A 16,964-nucleotide genomic window follows, 5' to 3' on the forward strand; every position below is an offset into this window, starting at 1 on the left:
CCACCTGCCAGAAGCCAAGAACCCTCTTGTTTTCTCATAACCGACTGCTGCATTGAATTGGCACAGTGCCTGGGGTGCAGGGCCCTGACCCCGCCCCCATCCCCTCACCTCCCCCCACCCCTGCAACAACAGGCAAGTAGATTTTGGGGAGACCCTCAAGTTAGGAGCAAAGGCAGGTTCTGGAGCCGGCACTCTGCTGCTTGGAGCCAGGAATTTTCATCTCGCTCAGCCTAACCCAGGAAAGCTCAGGGCTGTTCCCCCAGGAGTGGGGTCCAAAGGGATGTGCGGGAGATATCTCTCTCTTTCTCTCTCCCTCCCCCCCCCCCTCCTTCTGCATTTGTGGTTGCCCAGGGATATATATCAGTGTGAACATAACCTGATGCCAAGCAAAGACCCTGTAGGGAAAAGTAAGGTGCTCCCCAAAGCCCAGTAGGAGTCAGGCTGGTGTGTTGTGCCTGTGTGTGTGTGCCTGTGTGTGTGTGCCTGTGTGTGTGTCTGTGTGTGTGTGTGTGCGCCTGTGTGTGTGTCTGTGTGTGTGTGTGTGTCTGTGTGTGTGTGTGTGTGTAGGACGTGCAAGCCCAGGGCTCTGACATGCAGCTCTCTGCCTCTGCGAAGAGTTGCTCCTCTCCCCCCTGCCCAGCGCCCTGGGGAGCGCCAGGGGGAGTCCTTGCTGGCTGGGCTGCCCGACCCCCGGGAGCGCGGGAGCTCGCCCAGGCGGAGCGAGCTCGGGCTGCCAGCCGCGGGGGCGGGGGTGGGGGTGGGGGGGACACTGGGCCCTGTGTGCCAGCCGCGGCCGTCCTGGCGCGCCCCACCCCGGGCATGCCCCCGGCGCCCGGCCAGCGCGCGCGGGGAGAGGCCAGTTTGGTGACGGGCTGACCCGCTGCCGGCAGCACCGGCGGAGCCCAGCGCTGGGGCGGCAGCCGCGGAGCCGGCAGGACGGGGGCGGCGGGCATGGCCACGGGGTTCACGTGCGGCGTGGAGGACCTGCTGTTCAGCGGCAGCCGCTTCGTGTGGAACCTGACGGTGTCCGCGCTGCGGAGATGGTACGCGGAGCGGCTGCGGGCTTGCCACCAGGCGCTGCGGACGTGGTGCGGGCTGCGGGCCGTGTACCAGGTGAGGCCGCGCCGGGGCGCCGCACCTGTGGGTTCCCCTCTCCCCCCACTCTGCAACTCCAGGGCTGCGGCTCGCGGGTGCCTGCTGCCTGGCCCTGGGGATGCGCGGGGGCGCTGGCTGGCGGGGGAGACGCTGTGGTCTGAACCTGGACCTGCAGGTGGTTCCTCCTTTCTGCTTCAGGGGCAGCGCCGTCGCGCCGTGTAGTTGGCGTTAGTGGGGCGTTAGTGGGGCGTTAGTGGGGCGTTAGTGGGCTTGCAATCTTCCCTTCGCTTTCATTTCGGTTTTCCCTGGGGCAGCCGCACAGAGCCGGGAAGGCTGGTTCTGTGCCTGCAGCCTCTGGGGCTCTGCGGGAGGCGAGGGCTGGGGGGCGGGGGGCGGGCTGCAGTGGAAATGCTTCCGTTTGGATTTACTCCCCGGCACACAGCACAGCCACTGTATTTCTCTGCTGCACCCCCACCCCCACCCCCACCCCCCACCCCCTCCTGCAGGCAGAAATGCAGCAACTTTCATCAACTAGGAGATGCACATCCTCTGTGGGACCACAGCTTCCCTGGGTTTTTCAAAACAGCCGTTTGTGGATTTCAAAGTCCTGTGCTCTGGTTGTTAATATCTTTGAGGTTTAAAAAAACCTGCCTTGCATGTAAGGAGACTCTACCTGGTGTTTATTCCAGGAACAGAGCGCCTCTTTCTTTCCCGGGATGGGAATAGCTCTGTAGCAGTTCCCGAACCCCCAGTGCCCAGGGTGGCCATAATCTACATCTCGCACCGGCAGTTAAACTGGGGGCAACCACACTGTGGGCGCCCCTCCTCGGCCTTGGCATCGGTGTTGTCCTTGCTCAGGTGTGAGGAGCCTTTCCTTCGTGCTTCCACGACTCCTGCTTTGGCTAACATGTCGGCAATGCCTTGCATTTGGAAAGAACCCAGAAGCCAGGTTGAGAGCTGGGGCCGCTGGTGGGGTTGAGAGTGTCCTGGAGCTGTGGCTGTGTCCCTCTGGCCACACGGCTCACAGCACCTGGCTCTGGACCCAGAGGTATGTCTACCTCTCCACCTTTTTCTCTTTGGGGAAATCATGGTTCAGTTTGGTCTATAGGACAGGTCACCCCAGTATAGTTTTGGGTTTGCTTTTTAACGTTGGATAAACTTTCAAAAGGAGAACATAGTCTTGTCGCCAAGCATACAGCCCTCATGCCTGTCTCCAAGCGTCAGGGACTTATGGGTTATCTCTTATACTATTAGTGACCAACTCAGAAGTGAGGGTTCCAGAAACCTGAGCCCCCAGGGCTCTTTATAAGGCTGATCAATAATCTTCAATACAGAACAGCAACTTGAAGGACTAACCTACTGAACTGTAAATTTTCCCTTCTGTAAAATGGATGGTGACTGAGCTAGTACCCTCTCATAATGACAAGAAAGACCATCTAAACTAATGAAGCCCATGATATTACTCACCAGTAGAAAATGATCCCTAGGTTTAAAGTTGTCTTTGGAGAAATAAGATTTTTTACATATTTTAAAATGTTGGGAGAAGCATAGATTTCTTCATTGTACAACAAAGTTCATTGTTAGCAACAAAATATCATTTTCTCTAATGCCTTTGAAATGCCGAGCAAGAAAGTAGTGACTTTAATTGGATGGGACCGAAAAGAAGTAAATAAAGTGGTTAATACCTTCAGCTCCAGGTATTACAGGTATAGGAGTAACCCTAGCTCTGCCCACATGACTGTGGGAAAGTTACTTCACCTCTCTGTGCTTGGGGTTCATCTTTATAAAATGGAGACATTATTACGAGAAAGAATATGGAAGGCATTGAGCACGGTGCCTAGAGTTCAGAGCGTTCAACAAGAACTGTTCAGTGAGTTAGAGTTCACGAAGTACAATAGGAAACCCAAGGCAACTAGCCTACAGGATGAGAAGACGGGACTTTGGGCGCAGCTGAACAGCCTGGCAGTGGAAGGAGCGGCAGGCATGCTCTGACCAGGACCCCGTGCTCGCTCCCCCAGCCTCTTTCAGCCTGTCCTGTGTGTGTGCTGGCTTCACCCCCAACTGATGTCTCTCCTCAGCAGAGAGGAGAGCCACCGCAGTTTCACATAGCAAGCCTCCCAGAGAGAGAGAGAATTCCTCATATTCACCAACCACACAAAAATTTCCACTTTGTGCTCTGATGAGTCAACTGAGGGTCTGTGCCCACCCCCAGTGCCATGCACCGATTGGCACAGGGAATGGAGTTATAATGAATGCATTCTCAATGAGAGTGATACGGGCCCCCAACGGCAAAATAGTTGCTTGAGACTAGAAGGGAGCAAAAACAGTGCTCTTTTTATACCAACAGCACAGCTACACATGCACAGATGTACAGTATATCTGAGGCATTAGAACATGGAGTGAGGGGACTAGCTAACAAAAAGTTTAAACAGGCTTCTTAAGAGGATGATAATGAATAAAAACGTTGAGAAACACAGAGTTATATTGATTGGTTTAGGCCGGTGGAGGAGCAGCCCCATGTTTGCAGCTGGGAGTGAGGTTGGCCCCCAGACCACATAGCTGCCAAACGGAGGGAGGGTCAGTGCTTAGTTGAGATGCAGTCGGCAGTGTCGCTGCGCCTGCAGTCGTCGCCTCTCAGATCCAGAGCTCTTTAAATAAAATGACTAGTTATTTTTCAAGATAGTACAAAGATCCATGCACAAATACAGCTGTAAGTCATTTGAGTTAAGGAGGTAGAAGCCTCTCCTATGAAGCCCGTGTTGCTGCCCCATCATTATGAATTCTCAGTCCGGGAGGGAGTCCATTGTGCCGCACACTTTCTGGCAGATGAACTGGAAACACAAACCAGAACGGGAAACACCGAGTTACATATTTTACCGAGCCAGGTTTTTATCATCTTGATAATAAAAAGGTGTCATTTTTCTTGCTTCTCATCTGAATCGTTTTGTTTGTGAGAAAATCCAGACCTCAGTGACTCTAGAGAGAAACAGGGGTGGGGCGGGAGATATCCATTCCATGAAATACTTGCCGTCCCCGCGGTTCTGTTTATTCATATACTATAAGTGAAATAAGATCCCTCGCCTATTCATAAGGGTTTGGCAGCGACATCACTGCCTGGCTGGCTGCCCCAGGAAGGCATGATTTCTTTGGAATTGAACACTTCCTCCTTTTCTGGATATTAGAGAAGCAAGTGCCTTAATTTGCCAATATCCATGAATAATTAGAATATTAGCTATAAGGCATTCCTGTAGGAATGCGACTAAATGAAAAGCAGGCTGAAGCTGCACGGAGCTCCCTTAAGCAAAGACTTACCTTGTGAGTGAAGCTTTGAATTAGGTTAAAGTTGCAGAAATGGGATAGTCATCTTCAATTTCGGGCTAAATTTGAAAAGCTGGCTTGTCTACCATATATCTGTCCTGTTTATATCTTGCCTGGATGGGTTGCATTATAGCTGTTAGTTAGGTTTAACCAGCAATTAAGGTGGGAAATGTTGGGAGAATATTGTTTAAAAATAGTCATACTCTGCTTTGTGTAAGGGTGGCGTGTTCTAACAAAGCCCTCAGTGTGTGACTTGGGATTCAGTTTTCTTTTCCTCCCCAAGGTCTCAAAGGTAGCATTTCCTACAAACCCGGAGTGGAGTCATCGCCTCCCGCAGGAGGCAACCTGGACAGAATCCGGGACATTCAAGTGACAGCAAGAGGCTGGGTCAGCTCCCCTGAGGCCGGCCGCTGACAGAGAGTGCGGTGCAGAATGTGGCAGAGGCTGTGGACTCAGCCTTGAGCAAGTTGCTCTCCCTTCCTGCGCCCCACTTCTCCTGGGTTAGCGGGGAGAGCCGTAGTACCTGCACTGTGGGTGGTGGGAAATCCATGAGATAACACATAACACCAAGCGCCCTGCCTGGTACAAGCAGGTGCTCAATAAATGTTAGGTCTTGGTTACGTAAATGACTTAACAGCAGACCCGTGGAAGGCACGTGACAAGGGGCAGCTATGGGTGTTGCCACTGTTTTCGTAAGTGAGAGTCGTTCTCTGGACACTGAATTCCCATCTTTGCATGAGATGGTGTTTAGTAAGAGAGACTGGAATTTCACAGCAGTGTACATAGTGCGGGCCTTGGGCATTTGGACTTGTGTTCTGCACAGTAGGCCCACATTTTCTTTCTTTTTCTGTTTTTAATGTATCTTTATTGTTGAAATTATTACAGATGCCCTCCTTTTCCCCCCATTGACCCCCTCCCCCCACTTCCCTGCTCCTCCCCAGGTCTTCACCAGCCTATTGTCTGTGTCCATGGGTTATACATATAAGCATATAAGATCTTTGGTGAATCTCCTCTGTTCCCTGCTTCCCTCTGAGATTTGTCAGTCTATCCCAAGCTTCCATGTCTCTGGATCTGTTTTGTTCATCAGTTTTCTTTAAGCCCATACATAAAACCTAGGAGGCCACAGAGAGCATACAGTAACGAGATACCCTCTTTATGTGCAAGACTCTGATGATTCATAAACTGCTAACACCTGAGCTTTGCATCCCACCACACTGGATGGGAAAGACCAAGTTCCCCAAGGACAGTCTCCCACGGAGCACTCAGGGGCCTGTGTGCATTTCCAACCATGTGCACTTTGCTTGCCCCAACCTTCACTCTCCAGCGTCCTCTGACTTACATAGACTAGATGGGGGCCGACAAACTATGACCCCCAGAAAAAACTGACCTGCCTTCTGTGTTGGTAAATAAAGTTTTATTAGCACACAGTCCTGCTCATTCCTTTACACATTGTTTATGGATGCTTCCTCACTATGGCGACAGAGCTGAGTGGCTGAGGCAAAGACTGTATTGGTCACAAAATCAAAAATATTGACTATCAGGCCCTTTACAGAAAGAGCTTGCCAATCCCTGGACTAGGGGGAAAAAGCAATGTGTTGGTCAGAGAATGCTAGAGGATGAAAAGTCCAGAATTCAGTCATAGAAACACAGAACGTGAAGGAATATGGAGGATTTTTCTCATGAAAAACTTAGTCACTAGGAAATTAGCAAACAAATGTCGAGTGCCCGGTTTGTGTGTACTGGAAATTTCCTCGTGGCACACCGTACTAACTGTACTAAAATGGACATTTCTCTTGCCCTTCTCAAGAAATGTATTGCCAAGTGGGGGGCGGGGGGCAGGTAAGGAGACCAGGCTCTGTGGAAAAGCTGGCCCCAGGACGCTTCAGGTGCCTGTGGAGGGGTCTACGTCGGGCAGGAACCCTGGCTGAGGTTTAAAGGACAGGAGGGGTGGGCAGATGTAGGAAGGCAGAAGTGTTCCAGCCTGGGGAGACGGGGCTTTGAGGGATTATAGAGATTTTTAAGGCTGCTGGAGGAGGGGGGGTGGGCGGGGGAGAGCCAGTCAGGCAGACTAAGAAATGTTGTTTGTGAATGATATCTGAACTTGATTGATCCTGTATTTTAAGATTAGGATTTTGATGTTTTTCTTTAGAACTTTGGGAGGCAGAGGAGGTGGGTTGAGAATGGCATTGACGGCAGTAAGGTGTCAGGGATAGACTCGGGAGGGGGTGGCACAGTGCGGGTGGGAAGGGGCGGGCGGGGAGGCTGCGCAGTGAGGAAGGTTATTCATCGGGATAGGCTAGGCTTTGCTATGGCAACTACCAGCCCTCAGGATCCTAGAGGCTTAAAACAATAAGGGTTATTTCGGTTATACTACCTGTCCATCACAGGCTGGTGTAAGCTCTGCTGCTCACTGTCGCTCAGGCTCACAGAACATTCCTGAACATTGCCAGTTGCCATGAAGAGAGTGAAGAGCCCTTTGGGTCTTTGCCATGGCTACTAAGAGCTCAGCCTCTAAGTGGCTCATGTCACTTTTCGTGAGCCATTGGTCAGAGTGTAGCCCCCTCACCCAGAGCGGCCAGGAAAAGCACTCCTGCGAGCTGCACGAATGCTGATGCAGCTTGGGTTCCTCAGGAAGCTGACGCTGACCTGAGGTTAGCAGGAGGGCGTTTACTCCCAGGATCGAGGCCTGTAGAGGGAACAGGGACGGGGAGGGCTGAGCAGAGGAGAAGCCGGGCTGCAGCTCAGCTCAGCAAAGGCCTCTGCTGACCTCACGGGTAGCTCTGAGATTGCGAGTTGTCCCAGTTGGACAAAAGGGCTGGGCCTTCCCCTCTTCTGAGTCAACCCATCATTGGAGGTGGGCTGCCCTTGAGAAGACCATGTGACCTTGGACTAGCAGCTCTCTCGCAGGCAGGGCAATTCCCAGAGGGAGTTGAGACACAGCACCATCCAGAAGAGCCTGCCCCCCTCCCCCCCTCTCCCCCTCCCCCTCCCTCTACCGCCCTTCCCACATGCTGGAACGGAAGGAAGCCTGGACTGGCGGGGGCCAGGCAGAGGAAGGAGAGGGGTGCCTGGGCAGGAGGGAAGTAGAAGGCTCTGGCTTTGAAAGATGGCCTGGCTGGCAGGACGGCCTTCCTGTGGATTCTACCCTCTGTTGAAGGGATGGGTAGCCGTGGAGTCAGCTACTAGTAGTTACACCTACAGGAAGGAAAGAAAACTCGGCTGATAAATGAAATATGAGTCCCCTTACTAACGAGAAAAAGCATCTTCCACCTTTTCTGGGTTTAACCAAAGACTGCAATTTTGTGTCAGGGAACTAAGATGTCATTTTTAAGACCAACAAGAGCAGTGTCCAGATGGCTGAAACGCGCTTTTGAGCCTTCGTTGCACAGCTTGAAAAACGTCAAGTTAAGAACAGATGCTTCTGCTTTTCACATTGCTGTCTGTGTTTCTCAGTCTGTCCTTCCTCAGTGGAGCGGCAGTCCCCTGTGTACTCTATTCTGAACATTCTGCGTGTGATGTCCAATTGGGTTGTTGTGAAAAAGTGTAATTCGAATGGGGAATCGGTGTGTAGGCCTGACTTTTACAAACAAAGCCATGTGACTTACAGCATGGAAGAGAGGCCAAAACTCAGCCTCCGTGTGTAATCATATTCCTGTGCACAAACACAGACAGGACATATACACTCTGGCATCCTTGGAATTAACCTTTGCCATAAAAGAGGCTGGCAAATACGGCAAGTGAAATAGTGCCAGTTCCTCTAATGTCCTAATCTTTTTTTTATCCTCACCCAAGGATATGTTTTTGGGTGAGGATAAAAAAGAAAGAAAGGAAGAGAGAGAGAGAGACAGAGAGAGAGAGAGAGAGAGAGAGAGAGAGAGAGAGAGAGAGAGCCAGCCACCGGCCAGGGCCTAATCATTTTTAATTCCAGTCAGGAGGCCACCCCGATAGCTAGGCCATCTTTTAAAGCTAGATTCTTCTATTTCCTTCCCGCCAATGCAGCCTCACTCTCCTTCCTTCCAGCTGGCCCCGCCTCAGTCCAATTTAAATGTTACGTTTGGGCAAAGCTTGTCGATTAAACTATTATTATTTTCTCCTTAACCAGTGCTTTTATAGTTTGACTGTCTTGATTCAACTAATAGCTACTAATTATTAAGGCCTTGTGCTTGGCACTTTGCAACCCACCATTGAAGTTTCTCTCTCTCTCTCTCTCTCTCTCTCTCTCTCTCTCTCTCTCTCTCACACACACACACACACACACACACACACACCTGACTCTCTAAAAAAAATCAATGAAAACACACCTTTTGGGGATTATTTCAATATGCAAAAATAAAAAAGATAATATAGATAAACTTAAGCACCTTCTACTCAGTTTTAAGGCATCTTAGTATTGTGCTATGTTTGTTTCAGATACTTTTTCATAATGTAGTAAAATTTTATAGAATAAGTTGAAACCACCTTTGTACTTCCTATCTCTCCCTATAAATAATCTACCTGAAGTTGCTGTTTTTCATCCCCAGACATATTTTTATAACTTTGCCACATATGCTTGTATCTATAAATGTACATACATATACATATATACATACATACTAGTGTGTGTATATATGTGTAAATATATTATATATATATATATCCCCAACCTCCTCCCCTTTGGCAACCATCAGCTTGTTCTGTATCTGTCTTCTGTTTCTGTTTTGTATAAACAATATATATTTTTTGTTTGTAAAATTTATATATGAATGTATCATTCTTCTACCGTACTTTCCTCTCAGCGAGCTTTTGGAATTCACCTCTAAAATCATGCTAACCCCTGTGACCAATTGCATGAGTGTATAAGTCTCTTCTTGATGGAGTGAGTGTGCCAAAACAGTGCAGAGGAAATGTTTGTGTTTGTCTCCTTGTGCACGAGTACACGCTTCTCTGGGGTGTGCACTCACAAGGACAGTGGCTAGATTGTCAGCATTCTTAGATGTCGTGCCATATAGCAACTCTTCCAGATGATCCCATGAATCCCACCTCAGTGCTCTTATATACTTACTAGAGGCCCGATGCATGAAATTTGTGCAAGGGGCTTTGCCCTCACAGCCCCGGCTTCATCTGGAAGATCATTCGACTATCTGGTCTAATCAGCACATTACACTTTTATTATTATAGATCAGCTAGTAAGTCATGGTGCTGGAATTTAACAGACTTCTAGCTGATTCAAGTGCTTGGCTTCTTGCCACTGACTTGCTGCTTTGTTTATTAAAAGGTAAATAACACATAAAGGTAGAATTGTATTATTTATTCACTAATTTGTTCACTCAACAAACATTGCGTGGAAACATAGCCTCATACTTAAAAATTAAGTCTATCAAGTTAGATTGCCTAAGTTCAAATCCTAACTCAACTTTGATGCTATTTAATAGCGTATCAACCTCAAAGAGTTATTCCCCTGGGATTGTTATAAAAATTAAATGGATTAAAAAGCACTAAAAACATGTTAGATGTATATGTGGATGGATGGACCTGTGGATTAAGAGATGGATGAATGGGTGGATGGATGGATGGATGGACGGTTGGTTGGATTGATGGTTGGATGGGTGGATGCCTGGCAAATAATCTTCATATATGCTGTGCTGTCAATTTCTTATGCACATGAATGACCTTTAGAACTTCTAAAATCTGCAGAATCCTTAACTCCTCTTTTCTCCTCCCTCACCCCAGATTAAGAATTATAGTCTAGGGTAGCAACCAGGAAAGGGGCCCATGACCACTGCAGAGAGACACTGTGCCCACATGTGTTCATGCTTCAGCTTTTCATAGAGAGACTCTGACACGTTAATGCTGCTGTCTTCTTGGGTTTATTTTCTGAAAGCAAAGATGCTTACAACTATTTAGTTTAATTCTTTCTCTCCAACAGAACTATTAAAATTTCTTCCTCTCACCCCTGAACCATATTCCGTAGAACTAAGAGTCCCAGATAGTCACACATGAGGCCATGGGGCTCCACTGGCTGCTTTCTTGTCTGTGGAAGCTCGCTTCCCATAGGAGCCTTAGATTTGCAACTGCTAGGAGACCCAGTTACTACAGGCATCATTCTACCCTTGGGTAATGTAGCCAGCAAATATTTTCACGGGAATTCTTTTGTCTCTTTAAAATGTGATTAGAGGCTTATTACCTAAGAGAGAAAGAAACCTTGATAAAATAGAGAAATAAAATAATCAGCTGGACTTGGCTTAAAACCAAAGCTTCATCGTTCACCAGCTGTGTGACCTCGAGCCAAGCTACTTAATTGCTCTGAGCCTGTTTCTTTCCCTCTACAAAAGATTAAATAAGATGTACATTTGAAGTTTGGTATAAGGGTTTTAAGAGCATTGATTGAGAAGGAGTCGTTTTTCAAATGCAAAAGTTTGGTCTCCTTGTACAAACTTGATCCTAAGCCAAAAGTGACCATGCTAGTAGTTATGAATGCAAACGCTGTCCAGGGCTCAGGCCCAAACACCCACATTTAATCGGCGTCTCCTTTTCTTGTGTGTGAGGTGGCGATGACAGCAGTCACATGAGTGAAGGTCTGTTTCACGGTAGGCATTTACAAAGTGTTAGCTCTGGTTACTTCGACTTAATGACCATACCTATGTGTTAGATGTAGTGCTGAGCACTTTATATTCACTGTTTCATGTAATTCTCCCAACAACGACATGAAATAGGCTTTATGCAACCCGTTTGGCACATGTGGACATTGTTTAGAGCTATTACTGAACTTGTCCAAGAGCAAAGATCTGGCTAAATCCGAGTCCATTCACTCAGCCTTGAGCAGAATGGACTTAGTCTGCAATCCACCAGCCTCTTCCTTTCCTACACTTGCCCTCACAGTCCTTCGGGGCTGCGGGGGGGGGGGGGGGGGGGGGGCTCCTTCGCCTGTAACGCCCCCCAACCCCCAGTTCCTCCAGGCTTTGCCAAAAGTAAGTCCGATGGTATCATTCCCTTATTCCAAACCTTCCAATGACTTCCCAACTGCGAGAAAAAGCCAGCCTTACTCTACCAACAAATCCCTGGGACCAGCGCTGCCTCACCCCTCCGACCTCAGAGCACTCCCTCAAAGCACCCGGCTGGGCTCTGTGGGATCCAGCACTCTTCTCCCTCCCCCTTCCCACTCTTCCAGCAGCACTGGCCTCCCTGCTGTCCTCAGGCCCCAGGCATTCCACCTGGAGCCTGTGCCCTCGGACTTCCCACAGGCTGGCTTCCTTCAGGGCCTCCCAACCCCAGAGGCCACCCCACTCTCTTCCCTGCTTCTCCTGCTCTGTTGGGACTCCTCTGTTTATGTGCTGGTGTCTCCGGGGCAGAACGTTAGCTGAAGGCCAGCCCGGCCTGCTCCTTGGTCACCACAGTGTCCTCGTGCCTGGAACCTGGCGTGTCCCTCAGAGACACTTGTGGGTTAAGTGGACTAAGGAATGGGCGCCACATTTTAATAAGCTGGCTCTCCCGCTCTGGGGAATGGCTGGGGTGGGGGCAGTTAGGGGGCCTGGGCAGCGTGGAGGCAGGGGGTGGGGGCGGGCAGCAGGTAGGAAGATGCTGAGACTTTGGAGGGGGAGGAAGCAGCATCTGGGGACTCTGTCCAAAGAGACTGTTTGTATTCTAGGAAGTTCTGGAACCCTCATCCGGGAAGAAAGCCGCGAGTGGAAATGTATCTGTGCGTGTGTGTATGTTCTTTTTTGTTGTGGAGATAGTCCCAACTGCTGTGGCTGACTGGGGAGAGTTTGGGTTCTCTGGTGGCCATGTGATTAGGGAGCAGGTTTTTAGAGGGCAGAACAGGTTACAGGTTACCTCCCCCCCCTGAACCAGGCTCCCCGAGGACCCAGCTTTTGTGCCCAGCCAGCTGCAGGCCCCCTCATGGGCCAGGGTGGGGGAGTTGGCATTCCTACCATCTCTTGCCTCCAGACTCCAGTGATGGCGTCCCTGTGCCCAGCCCTGGGCAAGCTCTGAGAGGCCCGTTCCCTGACCTCTGCTGCCTGAGCTTCAGAACCTGTGCTTCCCTTGGGGCGCTCTGTGGGTGTCGCTTTTCATTCTGGCCTCTCAGCCCCTTCCCATCCCCTGGGGTTAGGGATGGAAGATGGAAGGGTCCTCTGGATGTGCCTGGGTTCTTGGGAGAGAAAAGAACCAAGTGTTTTTTCTGGTCCTCATTAGTGTTTAATTAAAAACTCTTTCCCCAAGTCTTTGGCTGCATCCAAGCTTTTTAAAATTCTGCAAGCACAGGCGATATTATAGAGTTTGACCCTTTGGGTTACAAGAGCTGGTTATTGTGTCTAATTATCAACCTCAAATAATGGCAGAATCGTAATCTCTGGGACAAAAAGTACGACTGAGCATCGCCGAATGGTTCCTGAAGACAGACACTCACACTAATAAGTGATCTAATGCCAACCTTTAGACAACATGTACGTCCGCGTTTGAAACAATTTGCTCAGGGTATAAACTTAACTCTCAGCTCTTACTTGGGTTCATGGGACTCGCTCTTCCTGGAGGTTTGGTGGCAGCCGCTCCAGGTGTCGGCGCCAGGTCCCTGCCAGCCGAGCAGACGCAGTTCCAGCCCCGCTCACCCGTCTGCTCTCATTTCTTTTTGGAAATGAGGTGTTTTTAGTGAATGTTTTTTTCCGTTAATAGATGTCTGAGTTTATTAAAGAAGCCAACTCAACTTGGATTTTCAAAAAAATATTTTGAGATGTTAGTGCCAGAGTTTGAACAGTGCCCTTTGTTCACTATAAGCTGCATCAGTTTAATTTTTTTCAGGCTCACACACTACATTAGTTTACAAATACAGCAAAAACTTGCCACTTCTGTATGCTGTATATTGTGTGTTTTAAGTATCAAATTTACTTATGCTCTTTCTTTTTCTTTTTTCTCTTTTTTTTGGTTTTGTTTTGTTTCTTTTGGTGTATTTTCTCTGAGCTAAATAAATAAAATTTGTATATGTACATATATACTAAAGATGTGCAAATACGTGTGTATATATATGTGTGTGTGTGTGTGTGTGTGTACATAGGTGATTGTATCTGAAGTTTTTCCAGAAAGTACAGCCATGAGCCAACATATTCACCCCACATGGCGTATGTTCCCAGGCTCCATATCCCATCTAAAGCTGTGTTACGACCCTGAGTAAGTAGTCAGTACCAGTAATAGTGTTACTAGTAGGTTCTGTAGTACAGTGGTCAGCAAACCGCGGCTCTTTGGCCCCTTGAGTGTGGCTCTTCCACAAAATACCACGTGCGGGCGCATGTCCAGTGCGATTGAAACTTCGTGGCCCATGCGCAGAAGTCGGTTTTCGGCCTCAGCGAGTCTATTTTGAAGAAGTGGCGTTAGAAGAAGTGGGGGGTGTCAGTCGGTCGGGCCGCAGGATACGCAGCGTGTGATTCATGCACGAGTTGAGTGAGCCAGTCGGTCAGCAGTCTCATGTGCAGTGGTTAGTGCTAGTCGAGTCTGCAAATCACGTGCAGGTGACAAAAGATAGATGAAACAAGTCTACAAGACGAGTGTGGATGGGAGAGTTGGAAGGGGTCAACCTCAACGAACGTACCTCAATCAGATTGAGGACGTTTTTAGCAAAGGCCAGCTTAGGAGCACCCTAATTAAGTTAATAACAATGGACCCACCTATATAGTTTAAGTTTAAAAAATTTGGCTCTCAAAAGAGATTTCAATCGTTGTACTGTTATTTGGCTCTGTTGAATAATGAGTTTGCCGACCACTGCCATAGTAGGTGGTATTCTTTAGGAAGTTGCTATCCATGTTGATGAAGTTCAGCAAATGAAAATTCAGTGAAAAACTTCATCTGTTCCCCTTGATTTAAAAAGAAGAAAATGGGAAGCCAGAGACCTGGTCGTGTGGTAAAGCTCCCGTGTCGCCTCCCGGCTCGCCCAGCTCCCGGGTCCGGAAGCAGGGCCAGGCCCGGCTGCCACCCCGCGGGCTGCGAGGAGGAAGTAGCGCGGCAGTCGCTCAGATTCAGCCCTGCCACCCTCCTTCCCCAGCAGCCCTGTCCGGGAGGAGGACCAGGGGGTGGCTACCGGTGTGAGGACCTGTGAGGAGAAAGGCAGAGCCTGGGAAACAACGGTGCCTTCCTTGGCCAAAGCAGTTTTGTGCATTGTTTACAGCTGTTTAATGGCATCAGTCTGTTTTAACAGATGTTGTAATGAGATGAACAGTCTTATCTGTTTCATTTGAGTGACTTGCACATACCCTTTGAACACACAAATTATGAAAAATAATGAGATAGGTCAGTATCTAAGGTATGTTAATAAGTACATACATTTCAAAACAAAATGTATAGGGTGATTTTATCTGTAAAATTTATATTAATGTAACATGCATGTTACTGTATGATGTTGGAGTTAGATCTAAGTGAGTTCCAATCCTGTGCCTCACTGGCTGGGTGCCTAAGCCCTTTGAGTCTCAATTTTCTTATCTGTAAAATGGGAACATAATATCTCATAATATTGTTGTCAGGTTAAAATGTTTTTTTAATTGATTTTTAGAGAGAGGGAAACATGGATAAGAGAGGAACATCATTGATCGTGCCTCCTGCACGCCCCCCACTGGTGTCCGACTCGCAACCCGGGCATGTGCCCTGAATGGGAATCGCACCAGCATCCTTCTTGGTTCCTGAGTCAAGGCTCAACCACTGAGCCACACCGGCCAGGCATTGTTGTCAGGTTTAGATGGGAAAATGCCTGTAACCACTGAGCCACACCGGCCAGGCATTGATGTCAGGTGTAAATGGGAGAATGCCTGTGACTACTTAGTCCGGTGTCCAGGACATGACAAGAACTCAATCAATTGCAGTTTAAGAAAAAAGCTCTGACTACAAAATGGGAAAAAAAGAAAAAGAAAGGCACCCTAGAAAGGGGATGCTCTCTTTCTCATGCAGATGAAGTTAATTTTGAAGCAGGAAAATTAAATTAGCATTGACTTGGTAAATTGTTACAACCTTCTTGTAAAGCAGTTGTATCCAATCAATATGTAAGATATGTGCTCTTTTTGACCAAGCACTTCCATACCAGGACATCATCTTAAAAAGACACCCTCACATACTGGTATATGTGCAAGGATGCTGACTGCACCGTTATTTAAAATAGCGAGCCAGTGGAGGCATGAACTGGAGAGTGATTAATTAAGTGATGCTCCCAGCTGGCCCTTGAACAGCACAGGTTGGAACTGCACAGGCCCACGTACATGCGGATTTGCTCAATAAATACTGTAGTGCATTTCTCTTCCTTATGATTTTCTTACTAACATTTTCTCTAGTTTACTTGGTTGTAAGAACACAGTGACAATACACATGTCATGCAAAATGTGCTAATTGGCTGTTTCTGTTATTGGTTAGGTTTCTGTTCAACATAGGCTATTAGTAGTTAAGTTTGCGGGGAGCCCAAAGTTATATGTGGACTTTGACTTCGCGGGGATTAAGGGGCTAGGTCAGCGCCCCTGAGCCCCGCGTTGTTCACAGGTGACTAATTCTGAGATGAGCAGGAAGAATGAACAGAGCGCTGTCTGCGTCACAGCCCAAAGCATTGTCAGTGACATGTTTTTGGGTAAAAACATTAACAAAGGACAGAACAATACACAAGATGTGTGAATATACATATAGAGATAAATAGATAAGATACATGTAAAAATGCATGTCTGTTCCTGAACATGGGAGACTAGGATTGGAAATATATACACCAAACCATTAATAAATTGTTTTAATCCTCACCTGAAAATATGTTTTATTGATTCAAGAGAAAGAGAGAGAGAAACATCGTCCCTCCTGAACATGCCCCGACCAGGGATAGAACCCACAGCCCAGGTATGTGCCTTGACTGGCCATTGAACCCACAACCTTTGTGTTTGTGATGATGCTCCAACCGACTGAGCCACCTGGCTGGGGCATCCACATGGCCAGGGCATCCACTAATAAACTTTACCCCTGGGCAATGTAAGTTGATGAAGGGAGAGTAGTTTCTACTTACTTTATTTCGTAATTCTGAATTAAACGTTTATAGCAAGGATGTGTGTAATTTTGTAAAACTCCATTCAAAACCTTTGACCCAGGCTGTTTCTGGGAAGCAGGGATCGGTCCCACATCACCTTGAAGCACAGCACCCAGCAAGTCTCTGCCAGTGTTTAGTGGGTCCATTTAAGCACAGTCATCACTTATTATTGATGTGATTGCTATTAAATAAAAAGTAATATCTGTGCTCATCTGATAATCATAGATTTCTAAGTCATTAAAATAAGATTAGTCCATTAATTGAATTGTTATAGAAATGCATGGCTTAAAAGTGAGAGCACTTTGTCAGGGGCACACACTCATCAGATATGTTCTAAACACATAGAGACATACGTATTACACCAATATAAATTTTACAGAGGTGAAGTCATCATATGCATTTTATTTTGAAATGTATTTACTTACTAAATGTCTTAGATACTGACCTACCTCATTATTTTTCACAACTTATGTGTTCAATTGTATGATTGTACCACACTCACCTTCCCCTGGCCCCTATGAATGGACAGTTAGGTGGTATCCAG

The 16,964-nt window shown here is 47.8% G+C and overlaps 1 protein-coding gene across 2 annotated transcripts in view; it reads left to right on the top strand.

The window, feature by feature from the left end:
* Window positions 1-16,964, top strand: part of FRMD4B (FERM domain containing 4B) — a 199,495-nt gene that overhangs the window by 27,809 nt on the left and 154,722 nt on the right. The window contains exon 1 of one of the 2 annotated variants that reach the window (XM_081106187.1): window positions 859-1,113. The exons of the other annotated variant lie outside the window; for it this stretch is intronic. Within the exon in view, the coding sequence (XP_080962313.1) occupies window positions 952-1,113 (162 nt within the window). The 5' untranslated portion in view covers window positions 859-951. Of the gene's footprint in view, window positions 1-858; window positions 1,114-16,964 lie in introns of those variants that run through there. 2 annotated transcript variants of the gene reach the window in all.

The sequence above is a fragment of the Myotis nattereri genome, assembly GCF_964212035.1.
Source record: "Myotis nattereri genome assembly, chromosome: 14".
Lineage (NCBI taxonomy): Eukaryota > Metazoa > Chordata > Mammalia > Chiroptera > Vespertilionidae > Myotis > Myotis nattereri.